This window comes from Oratosquilla oratoria, chromosome 1 (genome assembly GCF_046742065.1).
Source record: "Oratosquilla oratoria isolate Oo_2021 chromosome 1, ASM4674206v1, whole genome shotgun sequence".
NCBI lineage: Eukaryota > Metazoa > Arthropoda > Malacostraca > Stomatopoda > Squillidae > Oratosquilla > Oratosquilla oratoria.
The window spans coordinates 19,057,669-19,081,135 of record NC_134777.1 but is presented as its reverse complement, the minus strand read 5'-3'; the positions used below and the strand labels follow the sequence as shown (position 1 = coordinate 19,081,135).

The window sequence follows — 23,467 nt, the reverse complement described above, 5'->3', positions numbered from 1 at the left end:
TGGAGACTGTGTGTTGTCTGAAGTGAAGGTAGAGTTGCAGTAGGGTTTTGTAATGGTGCCATGGTTGTTCAACATGTATATGGATGGGGTCTGTTCTGCCACTGAGAGCGTAGTGCTTCTTAGTTGTATTGAAAGAGTAATTTTGCTGTAATGTCATCTATAAAGATACATGGTGACCGATTTTAGGGTAAAGAAGTGGAGTCCATGGTCTAGTGCCCACTGGCATACATATGTTATGGTTGTTTGGAGATGGTTAGTATGTGCAGAGTGGATTACTAAACAAAATTGGGCTGTGTTACAGATACTGTTGGGTATGTGGTGAGGACAGGATTACTATTATGTGTACATGATTTCTCCCAGTCTTCTTTACTTTCTACATGAGGGGACTGGGCAGTGGGGATCACCATGTAAGTGAAACAGCCCTGCTGTGGATGTGCTGTGTCTTGATGCATTGCTTCTGACCCAAGAAATGGGTACAAAACAGAGATGACCCTTCATCCACAAGGAGCTAAGATAAGAGGGAAACAAGGATGGTGAACAGGAGTGGAATGGGTGGAAGTGGATTGCTTTTGACTTGGCTACTTCCCATATAATGGGGAAGAACCCCTTGGTGTGTGTGTATATATATATATATATATATATATATATGTATATAATATAGTACATGGAATATTCTATGGGTTAGGAATTAGGATATGAAGGTGGGCATAGCTCCTAGAAACCAAAACTTATGTAGGATCCAACAATTCCATGCTGTGTCATGTGTCATCAAATAAACAAAATGTAGCAGTCATGTTGTTTGTTGGCAAATACAGTATAGGTTGTCAGTTCTGTTTGCACTTGAATCTGTAATGCTGCAACCGGTTTTGTAATCCTGATTGAAGGGGTGATATGTGAGTGGTGCTCCAGTTGCCATGAATGTTGGAATGAGACAATTTTCTGGATCTTGTGTTTCTTGTTAACATGTGTTGGATAGTGAATGTCACTGAAAAGCTGGCACTGCCTGGGACCTCCCATTGTCCAGGTAGGCATGCTTACTGATCACACCCTGGTCACCTTTAGTGACCACTTGCACATCTCCCTTCCCTGGGCCTCCACCACTCCAGGAATGTGCACCTCTTCAGGATCCTACTCACTGTGCCATGTTCGATAGGGAACATCACTGAAAAACTTGCACCACCTGGGAATTGAACCCAGGACCTCCCACTATCCAGGCAGGCATGCTTACTGATTACACAATAGTTGCCTTTATTGACCATTTGCACAACATGGAGTCAGGATTATATTGTTTTCCCAGTCTGGAATGAGTCTTCAACAGTTTCATTATATGAAAAAGCTCAATATTGCTTGGTTTGATGTGATACACAGGTGACCCGACATTCTCAGGTTCCACATTCACAAGTTTGAATATTCACATTTTTTTCAAAGGAGGGACAATTCTATATTCTGTGTTGAACAAGGTTTCTTTTTGGTGATTTTGGCTGTTCTGAGGTGTTGAAATTTATTTAGATCCCTTTTGTTGGTGTTACATGGTGGAGCAGGAGTGCAAATGAGGGATGCTGGTTTTGGGGGAGATGTTCCCTCATTGTTTTTGTTGCTGTTTCGTTATCACAGGTATTATTCATGCTGCATTATGGATGATCTTGCCAAGGGGTGGTTCCCTAGTCTGATTAGGTTCAGAGATTCATAGTAGGCAAAGAAATCCTAACCTCTAGGTTATTGTTAGTTTGAGGAAGTTATGGCAATGACTGAATATATAATACAAACTCAATATAATAAACTCCTCAGTTGTGAAAAATATAGAAAACTCAAAATTTCCAGAAAAATACTCTTCTTATTGCACACAAAGTTTCATCAAAAGAGAAAATTCTGCTTTGGCAAGCTGCTTAATCAAACATCTCTTACATTCCTATTATTCAATTGTACTGTTCTGTAATGATTTGCTTTAGCCTTAGCTTTTAAAAACAAGCATTGAAAACTCCTTTTCATTAGATATCCACAAGAGGGGGGATTCAATAACAATCTTTCTAGACAGCAAACTTTTATCTAAGCCAAATTTTTCATTATATCCAGCCTAGCTCCAGGAGGAGTCAAGAAAAGACGGAGGGAGGGGTAGTGAATGGGAGTGGAGTATATGGGTGGGAGTGGATTTATACCTCTGACTTTGGCTACCTCCCTTGTAAAGGAGAAAAAGCTGTTGGTATATGTATGTATGTATATATATCCAGCCTGTACTACATTGTCAGTCAGTCAGTTGCTACCTCACATTCTGCATTACCTTTCCTGGTGGGAGTTTGTCCCAGGGGGCACCAGACAGAAGTGGTAAGGCAATAGTTGGTTCAGAGGAGCCTTCCCCTTCACCTCTTTCCATAGGTTTTCTTTTATAAGATAACACCCAAAGAAAAACAAATTATATATTAAAAACTTATATTTTCCAGCATGTCCATGAGTACATATGGCATATAAAAATTTGTGAAATGTGAGTAATGAGTAAGCTGGTACAAAATAAAATGAAATACATCAAATTACTATTTGAAAGGAAACCTTACAATCCTACTATATATCACAAGCTTTTAATATCATCTGCTACATTCTGGTTAATTAGTAATTTTTCTTGCATATACAAAATATAAAGACAGAATTAGTACTATTTCTATAGTGAGATCCAAATAAAACTACAATAATACACAAATCATAAGACCTGTCTATAATCTACATGATATACAATTTTTATAATGGTCTGAAATTTTTTATCTTTTTTTTTATGTCATTACCAACAAAACACAATGGATAGGCATGGGGGAAGAACACCCTTACCACTTTCACTCCCATTACATTCATATTTTTCACTCCTTCTTACTTAAACCATGCAAAAATTACACCTTGTTCCTTTCCAAAAATACTACCAGTTCACCTGAGGGGAATCCCTCTTGTCCAGTTCATTGTCACACACTTTTGTTTGTTCAACATCCTAACACAAGTTCTTCTGACTTCATTTACCTACACTGCACACCTTTTCCTTAGCACCACCAATTAATGAATTCTTCAAGAATATCAACTTTTACCCAATTTCATAGAGCACCCAAACAACTTCAGACCACTCTGTTCTACTTCTTTTCTCTCAATCCCATCTGTACCCCTGTCCATTCATGAATAGTGTCACTCCTTACTTTTATCCACTCCTAGCACCTCCAATTCATGAATTCAAAGATGGCAACTCTCATCCATTCTCTGAAAATGACCAAACAACCTCAGACCCTATTCTATACATACATATACAAAAGGCTTTTTCCCCCTTATAAGGGAGGTAGCCAAAAGACAAAGGCATAGAAACCACTCCCACCCATTCCATCCCCTACATACTCCATTCCCCTCCACCCTCTTCCCTCTCTCTTTTCTTGGCACCTCCTGGATGACGGGTCATCCCTGCATCTTGTCCACTGCCCTGGTTTAGAAGCTGTGTCGCAAGACACAGCACATCCACAGCAAGGCCGCATACAGGAGGTAGTCAGCAAAAACGCATGCCTCATTTGTCTAACTCGTTACTCCATGCATATTCCTGGGACCAACCACTGATATCTGTTTGTGGTGGTCCTGTAAGATGGCCATCAGAAAGAACCACTGGCTCCTCTTCAAAACCTATCAACACCCTCACTTTTGTCTAAGGGTAAAGCCCTGTGGGGCTAGCACTCAATCTTCAGACCAAGCACACAATTTCTATAAACTTATTCGTGATGACGACGATATGGTTTAACGTCACAAACTCCTCCCATCAAAAGGCTAGGACAGTACCCCTTACAGAGGACTTTCAGTCTCATTAATTATTTCCCAATATTTTCCTATCTACTCTATCATACACTTCCATATCCCCAAAACACTTCCCTTTTTTTGTACGTTTCTCATAGAGTGAATATCTGACCCAGGGCAGAGGACGGGATGCAGGGATGACCCATCATCCAGGTGGTGCCAAGATGTGAGGGAGGGAAGAGGGTGGAGGGGAGTGGAGTGCGTAGGAGATGGAATGGGTGGGAGTGGTTTCTATGCCTTTTTCTTTTTGGCTACCTCCCATGTAAGGATGAAAAAGAGCCTTTGGTATATGTATGTATGTATACACCTATTTCTTTTATATCTACTATTCCTCTCTTATCATCTTTTATGTTTCCTCTATAATTTTGTCAAAGATGCTGAGATGATCAAAAGGCTTCAAGCTTTCAAGCTTGCAACCTTCTTCATAATAAATTCTCACCATGCATGCTATCTTTTAGTTCTTGAGTATTCTCTTCTTGTAACACGCATTATACACACCAGCCACTCTCATTGTTTACCTTCTTCTTAACCATCTCCATATTCATTTCATCCAGTCCCACTATATCTTGAATTTGGCAATTTGGCAAATACATCCTCCACTTCATTTTCACATTATTTTTTGTTATCATGTTCCCTCTACCTCCATTAATCTAACAATAAACATTTTAATTATAATATAAAAATCTAAATGCATCACAACATAAATAGTTACTCAAAATGACACTAATACATTAGCATCACTGAGCATCTGTAAAACAACCCTAAGTAGAGTTTAACTGTCATTGTTACAAAATAAGTGCTAATATTCTATTACAATACAGCTACTCCTCTCTTTGACACGAGTTACGATGGCACAATTTTGTAGTAAAGACCCATGAATAGTGGAGAGGAGGAATTTTGAGCACATGAATTTTTCTATAATCATGTGCATTGTAAAAAAAAAATCACCTAAGTGAGCTTCTAAAACCACTGACTGCCACCACTCTCTGTATATTATAATAGCAACTCTAGGAAATAATCCTCCAAAAGAAAATATCTCCTGTAGAAAAAAATTCCTATGGGAAAAATCCCATTCTATATGCAGATGAAGGGGGCCTTGAGATGGGAAAGATAAAGAGACAGTTGTGAGTGGAGGTTTGTGAATAGACGAGAAATTGATGCAACCAAAAGAAATTTCTTCTTGTTTGTTTTGTTTCTGAGGTGGATGTGGAGGAGGGTTGCCATGTTACGAAGCAGTAGGAGTAAACTGACTTCAGCTGTTGAGTCCTGTTGTAGAGGTGCTGTTTCTTCCTGTATTTTCACCCAAGCAATGGGCACAGGATAGGGACAACCCTTCATCTAAGAGGAACAAACATATGGTGGTATTCTTAAAAAAATTATTTCCTTGTACAAATCTTGTATAAATCCTTGGAAGGGAAAGATTTATATACATACATATACCAAAGGCTTTTTTCCCCCTTACACGGGAGGTAGCCAAAAGAAAAAGGCATAGAAACCACTCTCATCCATTCCATCCTCTACATACTCCACTCCCCTCTACCCTCTTCCCTCCCCCTTATCTTGGCACTTCCTGGATGACGGGTCATCCCTCCATCTTGTCCACTACTCTGGGTCAGAGGCAGTGTCACAAGACACAGCATATCCACAGCAAGGCCACTTCATTAATTTGGCGACCCCCCTATCCATCCCCTCATGCAGAAAAATATAAGGAAAGAATTGTTTTAAGAATACCACCATAAGAGTCTTACAGTGGTATTCTTAAAAAGTTCTTTCCTTATATAAAAATCTTTCCCTTCCAAGGATTTATACAAGGGAAGAATTTTTTTAAGAATACCACCAATAGATTTAACAACAAATAGGCGTTGGACAGGTGTGGGATGGCTGTACACCTTGAGTAGGCAATATCACTTATAAGAGAATCTTTTTCCTCCTTTTCACAATGCTTTCATGGAATGTAATCATGTAAAACAATAAGTAGCTGTATTATATTATCCATACTCTACATCAAAACTCCTCAAAAATGCATGTCTAATAAATGCTCTTATACATGAATACATGTATCAACACATGTACACAATATACATAAATGCAAACTCAACTTCAAAGGTATCTGATTCACTCATGCAAATCTATAAATGTACCAAAGACTATGTATCATACCCTATCAGACAGGTCTCTTACATTTTTGCACAAACTCAAACAAGATTATCTTCAATACTTTCAAATTGCGTTGTCACATCAGTAAGCTCTGAATACACAAGTTCTGCTGCAATCACCTCTTTTACTCTACCTATTTCTACTAAAGTTCCTCAGTTATGTACAGAAAAGAACTTAATTACACTAGTCTTCCCAGAGACAAAGCTGATGCTGCTGAACAAAGTAATCGAAATTGCGACATTTACGGCAAGTCTTGATGCCACAGCGATAAGACACTGCTTTGCCTGAGTTATCTCGACCTTTGCAGTATTTCAGTCCACATGGATACCATGGAATACACACCTATAGGGAGAAGCACAAGAAATTGTTACTAGGCATGTGAATATTAGCAAAATGACAATAAGTCATATTTTTCAAGTTACAAGCAAACACAAGCTATCATAAATCATCTGCACAACTGTACAGTAAATGTTCATAATTGATTGTCATTTACACAATTTAAATTAAATGTACCTTTTGACATGGGGAAAAAGCCCTTGCCATGTAGATATATTTTTAAAGTACAAATTAGCATTATATTTGTTTGAGCTTTATAAAATAAGGAATAAATCTTTTATGAATTCCTTCACTCATGGAATATCAAAAGTATCATCATATTGCGCTGAAAGTAAGATGGAAACATACAATTACAATACTCTACCTGCAGATGACATGAACATGGTGTAGCCAATTCCCTGCCACTGTCCAAACAACGCACTACACCACGGGTTGGCAAATGACTCATTGAACTAGTAATGCTTGTCAAATCTCCTCCATCTGTGTATGAATAATTTTTTGTAACATTATTTCTGTTTAAAGAATAAAGCGGATGAAAAGCATGTCTATTCTGAGTACATCATCACTTCATCATTTCATGCCATCATTCCATTCACTCCAATCTTTTGCATTCTCTTTTCCTTACTTAACATTCCACATATTCGCTATGGTTTTCAGCATTCACATTCATGTTTCCATTACCAATTTATTTTTGTGAATATACAAATATTTTCCCAATACTGATGAAAATAGATGATTAGATTTCAAAAAGAGCAAATTTTAGAGTTTTCAGTTTACACAAAGGATTATGTGTGGCCATGCATGAGGGCCAATTGTATGGTCATGTGGTGAGGGAGGACAGAGGATGCAAAGTGGCAACCCTGTCCTTTCCAGCCCTAGGCAGGCCCCATGTTGATGCTTACTACTCAGCTGCTCACTATCACTGTCTTGAGCCATACCCAAGAAGGACATACTTGGCTCTCTTCTGCATTAACCACTGTCACCAGCTTTCATTGAAGTATCACAGCTACAAGCTTCATAACTGCACAATGGAGTCTTGTCACAAAAGTGCAGTATGGTATTAATTCAAGTTAATCTCTGATGATTTGGCAAAGTGTAAATTGTGCAACAACAAATATTTTAAGAAAGGAAGAACAACATCTGGGCTGAGAAGCCAGAAGAGTATAAGAACCTGAGCAAGAAAAAGGAAGAAAGAAAAGAAAAAGATCAAGAAAAGGAAAGGATCTGCAACAACAGGTGTAAGAATAAAGCAGATTAGCCTTGAAGCATGTGTAGAAAAGGTGAAATTTTGGGATGTCAACAACACACGAACACAAAGGATGGATGGACACTAAAGTTGCACAAATGCTAGTAATGGATGTGAAAGTGGCAGAACCACTATATCCTCTATGGCAAAGGAAGTATTACAGAGATATCATTTGTGAGAAAATATACAACTGCATGAATTTTGGGTTTACTCAGCTCTGTCCTACATTCCACCAAGATTTCTTTCACCACAGATGAGTGGTCTGACGATCAGTCAGGAGTGTCTCTGTTATCTCAGACTAGTCATGCCAAAGAAAAAAATATCAAGCACCAAAGCTTTTTGTTATGTGCTGAGCCACACACTAAATGTCACACCAGTGTATATCTTAGTGAAATATTTAATTAGCTGTTAGAGACATCAGACCTGTCACCAGATTATGTTCACTGTGTAATGAGAGATACTGGCACCAATATGAAGAAAGCTGTTTCTTTCTGGTGTGAACAACACCAACTGTGCCTGCCACTAAATGCACTTTATTATTAAGAATGGTTAAACATCACAAAAAGCAGTCACCGTCCTCATTGCAAAGTGTAGGTCTACTGGCACACACTTTAGTCATTCAAGCATGGCTCAAGAAGAGCTCAAGAAAATACAAGATAGAATAAGTACTCCACAGCTTTCTGAACTGCATGATATTGCCACATGCTGGAACAACTCTGCAAATGATAAGGATGAAAGCACTTAATGAATCTCTCTGCTTGTATGCCAGCTCTAATGTTAAAATTATGTTATTGAGATCTCAAGAAAATTTGTTTCGCTTGATGAGTGTTTCGCATTACAACTAAGATTCAGGAACGAATTATGCTCTTTAAGCGTTCCATTGTATAAATGTATCACTATGCTCCAACCTCTTGAAGATATCACCAAGAAAATGAGCCAGAATTCATCATTGGTAGCTGACAACAGCCTAAAAAAGTGAAGTTAAGAAGATGAGGTGCTCAGATGAGAGGGAGGGTGGGAGGGGTGTGGAGTGTATTTAGGGATGAAATGGGTGGGAGTGTTTTTATGCCTTTCCCTTTTTGGCTACCTCCCTTGGAAGGGGGAAAAAGCCTTGGTATATGTATGTATGTAAGAAGATGAAACAAACCGTGTTGGCAAAAATCAACAAGAGATTTGATTTTACGGAAAACAATGACCTGCATGCCAGAGTTATGTTTTTGGACCCCATATATGAATCCAAAATATTCAGTCCTAAGTTTGTCACAGAAAGAGTTACAGATGCTATTGGTAGACATGTGAAGAAATTAAGGAAACCAGCTGTGATGCAGTTGAAGCTAGAAAAACAGAATCTAAATATAAAACATCTACATCTACAGGCATTTCTAGTATGCCTGTAGATGTAGATGGTTTATATTTAGATTATTTTTCTAGCTTCAACTGCATCAGACCTGCTATGGAAGCTCGCTGGCTGAGTGGGTTAGGGCGTCGTTACTTGCGGTGAAGATCGAGGGGATGGCAGTTTGAACCCTGCCACTGGTGAAGTTTGAACCAAGAGCATGGTTCATTAAATTCCACGCTACAAAGTCCTCTGTGAGGGGTACTGTCCTAGCCTTCCGATTGGGTGGAGTTTGTGATGTTAAACCATATCAAACCACATCTACAGGCAGAAGCACCAAGGCCATGAATGTAATTCTTTCTTAATGTGGTGACAATGAAGATGAACAGCTCTCCCCAAAGGCAATGATAACCATCGAAATGTACCTAAAAGATAAAGCATTGAACCTGGCAAAGATTCTCTTGCATGGTGGAAGATCCAAGCAGATTCTTATCCTGATCTTTCTCATTTAGCAAGGCCCTACATTGCTTATCCACCATCAAGTATTGCCAGCAAACATCTATTCAGTGGTGCTGGACTAGTGCATAATAGAATACAAAGCAGGTTGAGTGCTGAGACAACCAAGAAGTTATTGTTTTTGAAGTTTAACCTACCCATCACTAATTTTAACTACTGAGCCTCAAGTCAACATACTACATATATCAATGTAGCTGCCAGCTAATGATGGTTATTTCTTTCTTCTTTCAAAGGTTGGAGGTTGGGGAAAGAGGTTGGTGAGATGCATGTAAGAGTGGATCTTCGTCATGCATCCTGGACACAAAGAAAATTTAACGGACTAAATTTTAGCTACCCATTTTTCTATGGCTGAACACTTACAATACATTCAAAATAAATTCAATAAAGGAATTAGAAATCAAATGTGTCTGATGTAAAATCCCCCATATATATATATTCATTACAATATCTAGAAATTATATATTACTCGTACTTAAGCAATGAAATGTGGATTGGAATGCAACATTTGCAATTCACATTTACAATTGGAAATGACAAAAATAGACATTTGTTCCATCTCTATTCCAAAGCCCCCTTCACACCATCCATTCATATAATTTTCGGTTTTCCTCTCAACCTCGCATTTATTTCAGCTTTAGCTGTCAGGATCTGCTGTAAAAGAGTGCTTTGGTGTAATCAATGAATCTGTTGCCCTGGTCTTTCTTGCAGAAGACTTGCAGCCTTCAAGAAACTGTCAACATCTGGGTGGAACCATAAGCTACTTAGGGAAAAGATACTGTGTTGTTGTTTGAGGATTATTTGTGTGAGGCACTGTATTACGAGATGTTTTCTGCATCTTCTGTGTGGCAGTTGCATTTGGGGCTGTTTGAATTTGTGGCCAGGCCTTAATGTGGAATGAAGTCTTGATTGCAGGTAACCATACATACATATACCGAAGGCTTTTTCCCCCTTACAAGGGGTGTGGGTGGGGTGTGGGGTGTGTGTGTGTGTGTGGGTGGGGGGGGGGGGGGGGTTAGCCAAAGAAAAAGGCATAGAAACCCCTCCCACCCATTCCATTTCCTATATATTCCACTATCCATCAATTCCCTACTTGACACTCTTACATCCAAGCCCCACTTCATTCTTGGACTCCCTCTCAAGTTTACTCCATCCAATTCTGCTTCCCACATTCTTTTTTTATAGTTTTTCCTTAACCTCTTCCATATAACGACACCTACGTAGGCATCATGAGGTGCAAGTGGGTATGTGAGGATGCTGACGTTAGCATCCTAGCTATAATTATTTTGTAGTTGTAGCTGAGTGACCCCCAAATACTGTGTTTATTATTACTCAATGTGAAAGATTAAATCTGCAGTGACTTTATATCTTATAATGCAAGTATTGTGACGTATCATCGAATCATCGTATATCAGATCTCCGATGCTGTGCACGAGAATTTGGCTCTTATTGAAGATGTTAATCATTCTTTCCATGTGCTCAAACCATCTCAGCACTTTTTGGCATATTCTGTCTTCCAGCTACCTTTCTACTCACACTCTTTGCCTCACTACGGCATTTCTAACTCTATCCATCCTCATAGCAACCCCATACTCCTCAAAACACACTCAGGCTTTTCTCCTCTGCCTCACTCAAGTCTCAAGCTTCAAAATCCCATTAGCAATCATTCCCTGATAAAACCCTCTCTTCATGTTATCCTCAGATAACCTGTGCTCACAACACTTTTCTCTCCCACATTTACTTTCCTCCCCCACTCCACTCCCTCATTCACTGCTACATGCAACCTCAAATACCTAAAAATACATAATCTATATACAGTGCAGGAACACTGTATATAGATTATGTATTTTTAGGTATTTGAGGTGCCAAGATAGGAGGGAGGGAGGAGGGTGGAGGGGAGTGGAATATATGGGAAATGAAATGGGTGGGAGTGATTTCTATGCCTTTTTCTTTTTGGCTACCCCCCGTGTAAGGGGGAAGGAACCTTTGGTATATGTATGTATGTATATAAAGTGAACTTATACACCCACTGCCATCTTTTCCAATAAATGAATTTATTTTTATTTGATTAAAGCAAGAAACAACCTTAATCCTACCTCGTCTCTGGTTCATCCATATCTTGATTTCATGTTCCCTTGCATATGTAGACTGAGCTGCTTCTGAACAAAGTACTGGTATGTGAGAAGAGAGCATTTTAGACCCTTGTACGTCCAGGCTTACATCCAATTCAATGTCTTCCGTGCCTCTATCTTCTTCAGGTGTTCGCACAGTTCCAGGATTTTTCTTAAAATAAAAAATGAAGCCCTTTCAAATACAGCATAATGTTGAAGGGGAAAAATATATTGACTATGTTTCTAAATATAGCAAAACAATGAAAACTCCCACAATTCAGCATACATTTCAACAGCATAGCTTTTTTCAAGCCCATCACCTATATACAGTACTTGCAAAATAAGGTGGCTTAACATGGAAAAGGAAAGGACATGTTCCTTTCACTCCCACCACATATGTCTCTTTAATTTTTTCCTGCTTAAACTATCAAAAGCATCACAAACATATGAAACTACTTCAGTTCCTATACAAACACAACATACACACAGCATTGATACAGAAAAATAAACTAACACCACAATCTACACTACCTACATTCACTGAAAACACACCATTTAGAAGACAACATACAACATAAAGGTGGATTCATAACATTAATACACATTAGTATATCCTTCTCCAACAAAACAAACTACACAAATACTAAAAGACAATACAAATTATATTACAAATCACATAAGAGATAAAGAAAACCAGTTAAAAAGAAATCACATTTTTTCCACCCACCACATCAGTTCCCTGGGGCTACATATCTCAAAAAAAAAAAAAAAAATGAATACTGTAATGCATCACCGAATCATTGTACAGGTATCTCATTCTGCACATGAGAATGTGACTAGTACTGAAGAGGTTAAACACAAACTAGGGAAACCATATATGACCTCCCCTCCAACTACTTCCCAGAACAAGGAAAAGAACTACTGCAACAATTAAACAGACATCACAAAACTAATAAACATGAAGAAATAAAATGTGTAGAAACAGACAAATACAAATGATGGGAAAACACTCAATTAATGAGGGAAATTCCAAAAGCCATAAGAGAATTAAAACTGAGCCCACTTCCCACCTACAAGGCAGCTGGAGCAACCCAAGAGAAAATAATGTCATTAAAATATCATTCACACTTTTCCAAAACAAGTTTAAGCGCACAAATCCTCTTGCTTCAGGCACCGCCATTTTGCGCATTGTCCAAGGACCAAGGAAATCTACTTCCATTCATTCCCATCACAAAACCATACGACCAAAGTTTGCCCTATTCCATGCTCTCCCAATCCCAACAGTATCCAAGTCCACTCATGAATCTTTATTGTTCCATTGTCAATCATATTTTTACTGTCTTCACACAACTCCAATTCATTCATCAAAGCAATTCCATAATCTAAACCATATAAAAACATAAACAACTATACAAGTATCCACTCAAATACATTTACATACCTGTCTCAATTTGGACATGGCATCAGAAGAAATAAAATCTCCTCTTGCAAATCTGGTTACAAAACAAATAACTTGATACTGGTTCTGCCCAAGCTCCTCTTCTCCAAGAACAATGATCTTGAAAATCTGGACATCCTTGAATATAGAGAAACAAATCATATACTTTCTGGAAATAAAATCTTGTTGCAAAATTTCAATCCAAAATTAGCAAGAGTTGTTGTTGTCGTTCCCTAGACTGTCTGTCCGAGCAGTCCCGTCTCCCCAAGGAATGCTACTGCCGAAACTGGGTTTTCCCACAAATCCTTTATAGAGTGTATTTTGTGTTGTTTGCGTGCATGATTGTGTATAATGCAGTCTTCCATTATGTGTTGTATGGTATGGGGTGAAGTGTTACATCCTGGGCAGCTGTTCACAATGCGGTCATCCAGCCTCTTCTGGTAGCTTAGAAGTGCTGGGTGGTGGCCACACCGCAGTCTGGCCAAGTGGACTCTGTCCTTTCGTGGGAGAGAGGATTCAGAAGGGTGGATATCAGGGGGTCTGGCATGCAGCAGTGTGTTGTCTTTCAGTGTGTTAACCCCTTCCATACGGTGCCGCACACGTAGGCGTCATGAGGAGCAAGTGGATTCGCGACGCTGCCATATCGGCGTCTTGATTATATTTATTGTAGTCGCCCCTGTGTTTTTACATTCTCCCAAATGCGCCCTTAATCCCATTCTCTGTGGTTTTCAAAATTCGCGGGTGAAAGAGAGAACGATCGATATAAGCGGCGACTATATTTTATGATGCGAATATTATTTCGTTACGTCGTACGGCTGGCATTGGCTGCTGCCCGCGAGATTTAAGTCCCGTATTGAAGTGGTTAATGGAGCGGTGAGTGATATGATTATGAATATGTTTCCGGAGGCTGGTATTTGGTGGTTGTGGAGGAAGAGAAGAGAGTATTTGTGCGTAATAAAGGTCTTTGGGTGTTGTTTTAATGTTTCTTGGTGTGTGTGGGTGTTCTGCTATGTAGTGTAGCGGGTGTGATGTGTTTGTGGTGGCTGCGGCAAGTGTTTGTGTGCCTCTCATGTCGAGGTGGTCCTTGACTTTGAGGACTTTTGTTTCATGGTGTAAATGGTCTGTTGGTGTTGTATTTGTGCAGCCTGTAATTGTTTTTAGGGCTTTGTTTTGTATGATTTGAAGGGTGTTGTGGTGTGTCTCACTGAGATTAGGAGCCCATGCGGGACTCGCATAATTCAACACTGAGCGTATGCATTGTTTGTATATTGTTATATTAGTTTCTTTGTTTTGTCCAAATGTCGTTCCAGTGATTGACTTAAGTGCGTTAAGTCTAGGTGTGCATTTGTTTTTTATGTTTGTGATGTGTTGTTTGAAAGACATGGATGTATCGTATATTACACCAAGAATTTTCGGTGTGTTTGTGTGTGGTATTAGAGTGTTGTTGATGTAGAGATGAGGTATGTATTTGTGTTCTATTGTCCAGTTGGTGAGAAGTGTTGCTGTAGATTTGGTTGGAGCTATTTTGAGTCTGTTTGTGATGAACCATGTGTTGAGTGTATCAAGGTATGGCTGGATTATTTCTGCAGCTTTGTCTGTGTTACGATGTGTGCATGTGATTGTTATGTCGTCTGCGTAGGAAGAGATTTGTATTTCTGAGTTGTCTGGTGTGGGTAAGTCATGCATTATAGATTAAATAGTGTGGGGGATAGAACTGAGCCCTGTGGTACTCCATTCTTAATGTTTCTGATGTGCGATGATTGGCCATTATATGACACGTAAGCATTCCTACCTGCCAGATAATTGGCCAGCCATCTTTTGGTGTTATTGTGCATGTCTGTGTTATATATTTTATTTGTTAGGTTGTGGCGGGGGATAGCATCAAAAGCTTTACTAATGTCTAATGTTATGAGAAGTGTTCTGTGGTGGGGCCTATCTGAATTGATGCCATCTAAAATTCTTTGTGTGAGGTTTATCAGAAGAGTGTTTGTGGAGTGTAGTGGCCTAAAACCATGTTGTGAGTCAGCAAGGGGAATATGTGGTGTGACAAGTTTAAGTATTAGGTGTTCAATGACTTTAGAGGGGGTGCAGAGAAGTGTGATTGGGCGGTGCGATGTTGGGATTGTTGGGTCTTTGTTCGGTTTTGGAATGGTGATTATTTTACCATGCTTCCAGATGTCAGGTATAGTGTTGTGTGAATAGCTGTAGTTTGCAATGTTTGTGAGTGCGTGTATACCTTGTGGTCCAATGTGTTTTAGGTGGATGTTGCTTATGTTATCAGGGCCACAGGCAGATGAGTGCTTGAGATTATGTATTATGAGTTTTGTCTGACTGTCTATGAAGGGTGTATAGTCTGAGTCTGTGGGGAAGTCTTTCTTATGTCTAATGGTGCGTCGGTCGTCAGGGTGAGAAGTGAGATGGCTTGTCTGTGCAAAATGACGTATGAGTGCGTTTGCTTGTTGTCTGTTTGAGGGTAGATTATCTGTTGTTGTGATTATTGCTGCGTGAGAGCGTGTAGTGTTACTGTTGGATAGTGTAATGCTGTTGAGTGTTTTGTACAATTTGCTGGTGTTTGTTTTGTGATCAAGTGCATTGATAAAGTTTTGCCAATTTTGTGTTTTTTGTTCATGTATTTTATTAGCAATATCAGTGTTTAGTGTTTGTATTTGACACACAAGCATATCAAATTAATTCTGTCATTATTGTACCAAAGTAAAGTTACAGAATGATATGCATGGAACATTGTTTGAAAAGGCCAGCACCAAAAAAATATATATAAAAAAAGACAAGCCACATTATTGCACCAAATGGCATTGTGTACATTAAGAATCTAAGTGATTCAGAATGAAACTAAAAAGAGTACAAAATCTCAACACCTGCTTAGTGATATACAAAGCCTAATGAAGAGATGAGAATAGTAAATACAAGGGTGAAAATAGTGAACATGAAGGAGGGAGGAGTGGTAAGAAAAATACACATTGACATTTGAGGATATGTCAGAATCTGACCACATTTCTATGCAAAACATTCACAAAAACACAAAAATATAAAAAATGCTGAAAAAATCACAAGAAAATAAGGGATGTACTCTAATTTTTTTTTTTTTTTTTTTTTACATCTTCAGGGAACATATTGGGAGTAGTAAAAGGGAAAAAAATGGATTGATAGATGAAGAAGAAAGGGTGTGCTATATGGATGTGCTATATCATAGAACGAGAATGAGTGTGCTATACATGTTCAATGGCAAAGTTATAAGAGTAAGAAAAAGTGAAGAATGAAATATGGAATGGGGTACCAGCTAGTGGTAGTACACAGAGATGAGGACAAGGGAAGTTTTTCTTTGTACTACACAATGACTGGCCTTTACAAGAAGAGATTTCCATAACCTGGGAGGATATAAAAAAAAGTATATCATCTGTAGTATAATACTTTTTTCACTACCAATAGCTATTTCATGCATAAAAAATACAAAAGCAATGGAAACACTAACCTGTTTAAAATCTATGAGCTGAGTGATGAGGGTACCATCAGTTTGTGGATACAGCAGTGTCACTGAGTCATCAGACACATTGGACATTATAGTTTCCTTCAGCACCTCACCCTGTTTAACAAAAGCAATCAATAAGGATTACAAAGGATTACAAAGGCAAAGCATGCCGACAGGAGACCTTTTGATCCATATCTAGGTCGGATGCAAAAAAAAAAAAAAAAAAAAAAAAAAAAAAAAAAAAAAAAAAAAAAAAAAAAAAAAAAAAAAAAAAAAAAAAAAAAAAAAAAAAAAAAAAAAAAAATAAAAAAAAAAAAAAAAAAAAATAGCATCTACTACAATAATTTTGAAAATTGTTACAATAAAAAAATAAAATATCAAATCAAATCATTAATCATTAAATTATGATGACAAATCATGTAAAGAAGCAATACAAAATCTTTTGAATTATATTTTTATATAAGGAAGTGAAATAAGGAATCTGAAAATATCCACCTTGAACAAAATTAAATTGAAACCTTGATGAGCAGTTCCATAATTATAATCAAACTCCTGAATCCAGAGCTGACACAAAAATACAGCTACTAGCAGATAAAAATACTGTAAACCCTAATTCATATGCACAGAGCATGTGACTTTCTCTGTTAGTTTGAATGTGCCTACTCTTCTTAATAGAAAGGGCAGTGTCTGGAGATTATTTGAAGATTTAATTGTCAACACTATACATGCAGTTATACTTCACTTCCCCAGTGGGTGCATTCAGAATACTTGTGGTTAATATAGTCCACAGATCCTGGACAACTTCACAAAACACTATACAGTTGAACTACCCACCACTCCCAATACATAGTTATTGTGTTCTAAGGCTCCAAAAATGAAGTCGCAGCAATATTCATCTGCCTAGTTTTCATTGGCCCAATACTAAAGGAAACATCAAACAGACCCTAAACAGAGTTGTAACTTCAACATATTTTTGGGAGACTAGCAGGATTTTTATCTCATGACAGTAAACTTCTTTATTTGAGTAAACTTTTTTATTTGAAAGAACTAATAATCTAGTTTTTGAAGGGTGAACAAAATTATGTTACATTTTTTTTTGCGATAAGTCAAAATCTTGCAAAATATATTTGTCTCAATCATCAAAAAAGTAAATATATGAAAACATATACTGCAGGGGTTGCTGTTGTTGCCATTTCCTAGAATGTCTGGTTTAGCAGTATCATCTCCCTGAGGAAAGCCACAGCTGGAACAAATCCCCTACAGTGTATACTGGGTTGTCGGCATACGTGACTGTGGACAATGCAGTCTTACATACAGTAATGTGTTGTATCTTAAGGGGTGAAGTGTTGCATCCTGTACAGTTATCCGAGATGTGGTCATCCAGCGTCTTCTGGTAGCTTAGAAGAGCTGGATGGCCACACTGCAGTCTGGGGTTGGGGGGAGTATTCAGAGTGGATATCAGGGGATCTGGCATGCTGCAATGTACTGTCTTTCAGTTTGTTAATGGAGTAGTGAGTGATATGATTATGGATATGCTTCTGAAGACTGGTGTCTGGTGGTTGCGGAGGATGAGAAAAGAGTATTTGTGCGTGATATAGATATTTGGGTGTTGTTTTGATGTTTCTTGGCATGTGTGGGTGTTCTGTTATGTAGTGTGTTGTGTTTGTGGAGGCTGTGGAATGTGTTTGTGTGTAGTTAATGAATGGAATAAACTTCCTGCACAGGTAGTGCAATGTAGTTCAGTTCAAAGCTTTAAGAATCATTTAGATAAATACCTAAGTAAGATGCTGTAATGATTATAATTTATCTTATATTATTTGTTTTTGTTTTGTTATCATTTGTCTGTCTGATTTTTATTTATTATTAGTTATATGTCAATTTATTATTATTTACTATTTACCTGTTTGTTTCTTATTTAACTATACCTATGCATTTATTTATGTATTTTATTTGTTATTTACATTATCATAGTTTTTATTTATTATTTTATTATCAATATGATTTTTTTTTTCGCATCCGACCTAGATATGGATCAAAAGGTCTCCTGTCGGCATGCTCCGCCTTTGTAATCCTTTGTAAATGGTCTGTAGGTGTTGTATTTGTGCAGCCTGTAATTGTCTTTAGGGCTTTGTTTTTTATGGGCTGTAGGGTGTTGTGATGTGTCTTAGTAAGATTTGAGGCCCACACTGGGCTCACATAATTCATCACTTTGTGTATGCAATGTTAATATACTGTGGCAATAGTTTTTTTGTTTTGTCCAAATGTTGTTCCTGTAAAGTGTTGTTTAAATTACATGGATGTATCATATATCAAACCAAGAATCTTGGATGTATGTGTGTGTAGTATGAGAGTGTTGTTGATACATAGGTGTGGTATGTGTGTGTATTCCACTGTCCAAGTGGTGGGAAATATGGTTGTAGAACTGGTTTGGGCTATTTTGCGTCTATTTGTAGTGAACCAGTTGTTGAGTGTGTTGAAGCAGATGATGCAAAACTACTAAAGAAAGGACATACACAAAAAGACTGTGAATCACTTCAGAGACCTGGACAAAGTGGAATGGAGCCAAAAGTGGGAAGTGAACTTCAACATCATGAAATGTAGTATAGTGGAGTTTGAAAAAAGTAAAAAAAAGAATATCAGGACAATATAAAACTGGTACAAAGGAACCAAATAAAGTTAGCTGCAAAAAGGACCGAGGAGTAATTATTAACAAAGACATGTCACCAGACAAGCATAGAAACAAAATAGTTGGAGAAACCTACAATTTACTAAGATCTATAAAGGTGGCTTTTAATTACTTGGACAAAGTAATGGCTGCAGCACTGTTTTTAAAATGTGTAGTGTAGTGACATTATTTGGAGAGGGCAAATACCCGATACACAGTGTCAACACCATTTTCAAACTAACATTGACATCACTAGACAAACGGCAATATGGTGTCTCAAACCTATCACTCCAGCTCCATTCGATAGTGTATTTGCTTTTAGAGTAATTATTAACAAAGACATGTCACTAGACAAGAATATAAACAAAATAGTTGGAGAAAGCTATAATTTACTAAGATCTATAAAGGTGGCTTTTAATTACTTGGACAAAATAATGGCTGCAGCACTGTTTTTAAAATGTGTAGTGTAGTGACATTATTTGGAGAGGGCAAATACCCAGTACACAGTGTCAACACCATTTTCAAACTAACATTGACATCACTAGACAAACGGCAATATGGTGTCTCAAACCTATCACTCCAGCTCCATTCGATAGTGTATTTGCTTTTAGAGTAATTATTAAACAAAGACATGTCACCAGACAAGCATATAAACAAAATAGTTGGAGAAACCTACAATTCACTAAGATCAATAAAGGTGGCTTTTAATAACTTGGACAAAATAATGGCTGCAGCACTGTTTTTAAAATGTGTAGTGTAGTGACATTATTTGGAGAGGGCAAATACCTGGTACACAGTGTCAACACCATTTTCAAACTAACATTGACATCACTATACAAACGGCAATATGGTGTCTCAAACCTATCACTCCAGCTCCATTCAATAGTGTATTTGCTTTTAGAAAGGTTTTGGGGTAAACTTTTTAAATGCACACTTACATGATATAGCAATTGAAAATTAAATAATAATTTTGTATATTATGATGCATCAATGTAATATGAATTATTCTTGGCAGAAATTAATAATAGCAAAGGTTATCAAAAGCTATAAACAAACAAACATAGCCACTTTAGTTGCTTGATATGCCATCTCTGTTTAGGTAGAGGCAGAGACTGAAGAAGTTAAAGCATAATACATTCATCTACTCTAACCTAACCTAGCCTCACCTACCAAACTAACCTAACCTGCATTTAGTAATGCAGTACCTATAATAATCCTAGAGTTCATCAGGGTTGTCATCATCATCTCCAACCTCTGAATCTATCAAAACAAAGATGACGTCTTAAGGAGTCAAAGTGACTTCATTCATTTCTGTATAGGTTTTAGCAACATTTTCCGATATTGATTTCTGCCTTGACAAATAGTTATTACATTGATATATTATAATTTATAAAAGTAATACTTAATTTTCTAGTACCGTATTTTCCAGCGTATAGTGCGCGACTTTTTTCCGTTGAAAGGGCCTAAAAATGGGGGGTGCGCGTTATCCGGTGGTGCGCATTATCTACGGCCTACGATAAAAATTCTGCGGCTGTGTGTGTAATTTTTTTCACAACAACGTGACGATGTTGGCCGTCACAAAGTCGGGACGGCACACTTCTCCGTGACGTTCCGTGAGAACAAGAAGAACAGCCATGGTGACATGAAAGAATACGCCAGCATGGGCTACCGTATATAAATATTTGGTATAGGTACCCGGTAGGTATCTATCGAATCTTTTTTTTTTCATGTTTAAATAGGCCTAAACACAATGAAACATGATCAATATTCATGATATTTGCCCATGTTCACAGCATCCTAGTTTGAATTTTTATGTTGGCTTTGTTGCTTCACTTTAGGTATGGTACAAATTCCGTTGCGGCCGTTCATAAACTCGTGTCAAACACCTGACTACAACACCCTCTTTCGGGAGTTATATTAACTAAACGTCATCTCCATGAGAGACTGTCCTATTTCACCACTGTCATTGCAGGTTCAAAGCTAAAACGAAACAGTCTGTAGTTTGTTTCAGTATTAAAAAAAAATGGTAAAGACGAATTATTTCCTCAAGATATAAAATGAACATTTTCTGTAAAAATCCCAAAATTTTTCTGTATATTTTACTTTCAATAAACTTTTTTTTAGATCATATTTCCTACAAACTATTTAAGCTACAAAGTAATAAGGGACCAACGCACAACATGGTTCTCGATTCTCTCGCTAGATGGCGATCGGGCATGCGCGTTATACGTCGGTGCGCGCTATCTGTGCACTGAGATAACGAAGTGCATGGATGCGCATTATAACCCGATGCGCATTTTAAGCCGGAAAATACGGTACTATACTGTGTAGCTATAGGTGTGCACATCTTAAAAAAATTAGTTTTTTGGGACAATTTATAGTTTCACCCAACCATAGAATTTGATATGTAGCTTATGTGTTTCTGGTGAGAAATGTTGTGATATGAACGATGGTGTACATCATTTCTGTCACAAATGTATACTTTTGAAGTAATTAAGTATTGAAATTATGCACTTATGCCTACATCTCCCGAACAATCTGGGGGGACGTGTGGGAAATCGGGGTTTTTGGGTGGGGAAGACTAAAAAATGGTGTAATGTGCATTGCAAAACAGGTATAAAATTAACAAAAACATTTAAAAATTATAAAAAAAATTAAAAATCCCATTCTATGGCCAGAGTCCAGCGGTAGCCATCTTTGTGTTTACCAACGTATCGAACAATGTCTCGCTAGAAGTGTCACACTTAGCGAAATCCACTCCAGCCACACAAGACTTCCTAACCGTAAACTAATGTTACCTCCGTTAGATTAGGTTAGGTTAGGTTTGGTTAGGTTAGTTTACTTTACGGTTACCAAGTCTTGCGCGAGCTGCTAATCTAGCAATTCTGGTCACAAAAATTTACAATCGTTAGTAAACAAACATGGTGCCGTGCGCAGTACCCGCCAATATGGGATATTTTTGTTTTTATGGGTTTCTTTAGTCATCTTCTTCATTTTACACCTGTTTGGCAACGTGCATTACTCCATTTATTAGTCTCCCCCACCCAAAAACTCCGATTTCCCACACGTCCCCCCAGATCGTTCGGGAGATGTAGGCACAAGTGCATAATTTCAATACTTAATTACTTCAAAAAGTACGCATTTATGACGGAAATGATATACACCATTGTTCATATCACAACATTTCTCACCAGAAACATATAAGCCACATATCAAATTCTATGGTTGGGTAAAACTATAAATTGACCGTTTTTTGTTATTGATTTCCACCAAGAAAAATATATTCTACATTAATGTATTAAAATTTAAACAAAATTATATTTATTTTCTATTCCTACATCCCATACATGTGCACTTCTAAAAAACAAAATCCTAACCATCCCAAGGCCACACAAAATAAAAATCAAATACAAAAAAAAAAAAAAACTATTTGTATGATACTGGAATTGAACCGATGCTCCAACTTACTAAGTACAATTCATCCAAATACTATGAACTTATGCGACTGATAAATGGAGAGATATGACTTCCATGATGATCATATCTGATATTCCCACACCCAAATATTCCAGCTGAACAAAAGTTTGACAGCAGGTAGAATACAAGTACGTTAATTTTCAGTATGGACAGGGTTATCAGATATTGGCTTAACCTTTTCACTCTTAAAGGGCCCACATACAATTGAATAAATCACCCTGGAGACAACTAATAATACGAGAATAAATGCCACTTTGTTCAGGTCATAGGATAGCATTCAGCCTTGACCTTCCTCTTCAAACACCTTTTACTATTCTTCGATACTTACTTGATTTTTTACATTTACCACAAGCTGCCCAACACATATACTGAAGATTACTGCGCTTAAAGCTGTATAGCAAACACATTTTGGTGCCATTCAGACGACACTACGAAATAACTGTACACAACAGTGCCAGTTTATACCACAACCGAAGACAACAAATTGCTCTTCACAGCCGTGCTCTATTGTTCGGTTTTGAAATTGTGTTTTTATACGTTAGTCTGCATTTAGACATTTTTGTTAGGTTTAATTGTTCATATATTATCTTTTTTATTATTTTATTCCAAATTATACCTCCTTTCTTGAACACCCAACCTGAAATTCTGGTTTATAAATAAGGTACATCAAATTTACTTGCTGGTTATATCTTTCGTGTTTTTTGGGTTTAGTTACCGCCCAACTTCAGGATGTAAAGTTTACGTCTTCATATTGATGCCCTTGGTTGCAGTTTCACGATTTCGCCTCACAACATATATCTATCTTCCATAAATCCCATTTCTAGGTCAGGATCAATTGTAGAACCCCCTCCCCCCCCATACACAGATACACGACTCGACGGCGCAGTGGTAGCG

The 23,467-nt window shown here is 37.7% G+C and overlaps 1 protein-coding gene across 1 annotated transcript; it reads right to left on the bottom strand.

Annotated features, from left to right (window-relative positions):
- Positions 1-2,410: 2,410 nt before the first annotated feature.
- Positions 2,411-23,066, bottom strand: oaf (BRICHOS-like domain-containing protein out at first). The gene is made up of 6 exons (XM_076196889.1): positions 22,902-23,066; positions 16,435-16,545; positions 12,948-13,082; positions 11,492-11,678; positions 6,665-6,780; positions 2,411-6,306 (listed from the first exon to the last, which is right to left on the bottom strand). Exons 1-6 carry the CDS (start codon positions 22,989-22,991, stop codon positions 6,148-6,150), a joined length of 798 nt encoding a protein of 265 aa, XP_076053004.1. The 5' UTR covers positions 22,992-23,066; the 3' UTR covers positions 2,411-6,147.
- Positions 23,067-23,467: the final 401 nt, after the last annotated feature.

Excerpts from the sequence above, each read along its gene's own strand:
- oaf (XM_076196889.1), bottom strand. The coding sequence starts at position 22,991 with ATGGCACCAAAATGTGTTTGCTATACAGCTTTAAGCGCAGTAATCTTC. Across the intron at positions 16,546-22,901 it reads TGGTAAATGTAAAAAATCAA|GGTGAGGTGCTGAAGGAAAC; the intron begins GTAAGTATCGAA and ends TTTGTTAAACAG. Across the intron at positions 13,083-16,434 it reads AGCTCATAGATTTTAAACAG|GATGTCCAGATTTTCAAGAT; the intron begins GTTAGTGTTTCC and ends TCTATATTCAAG.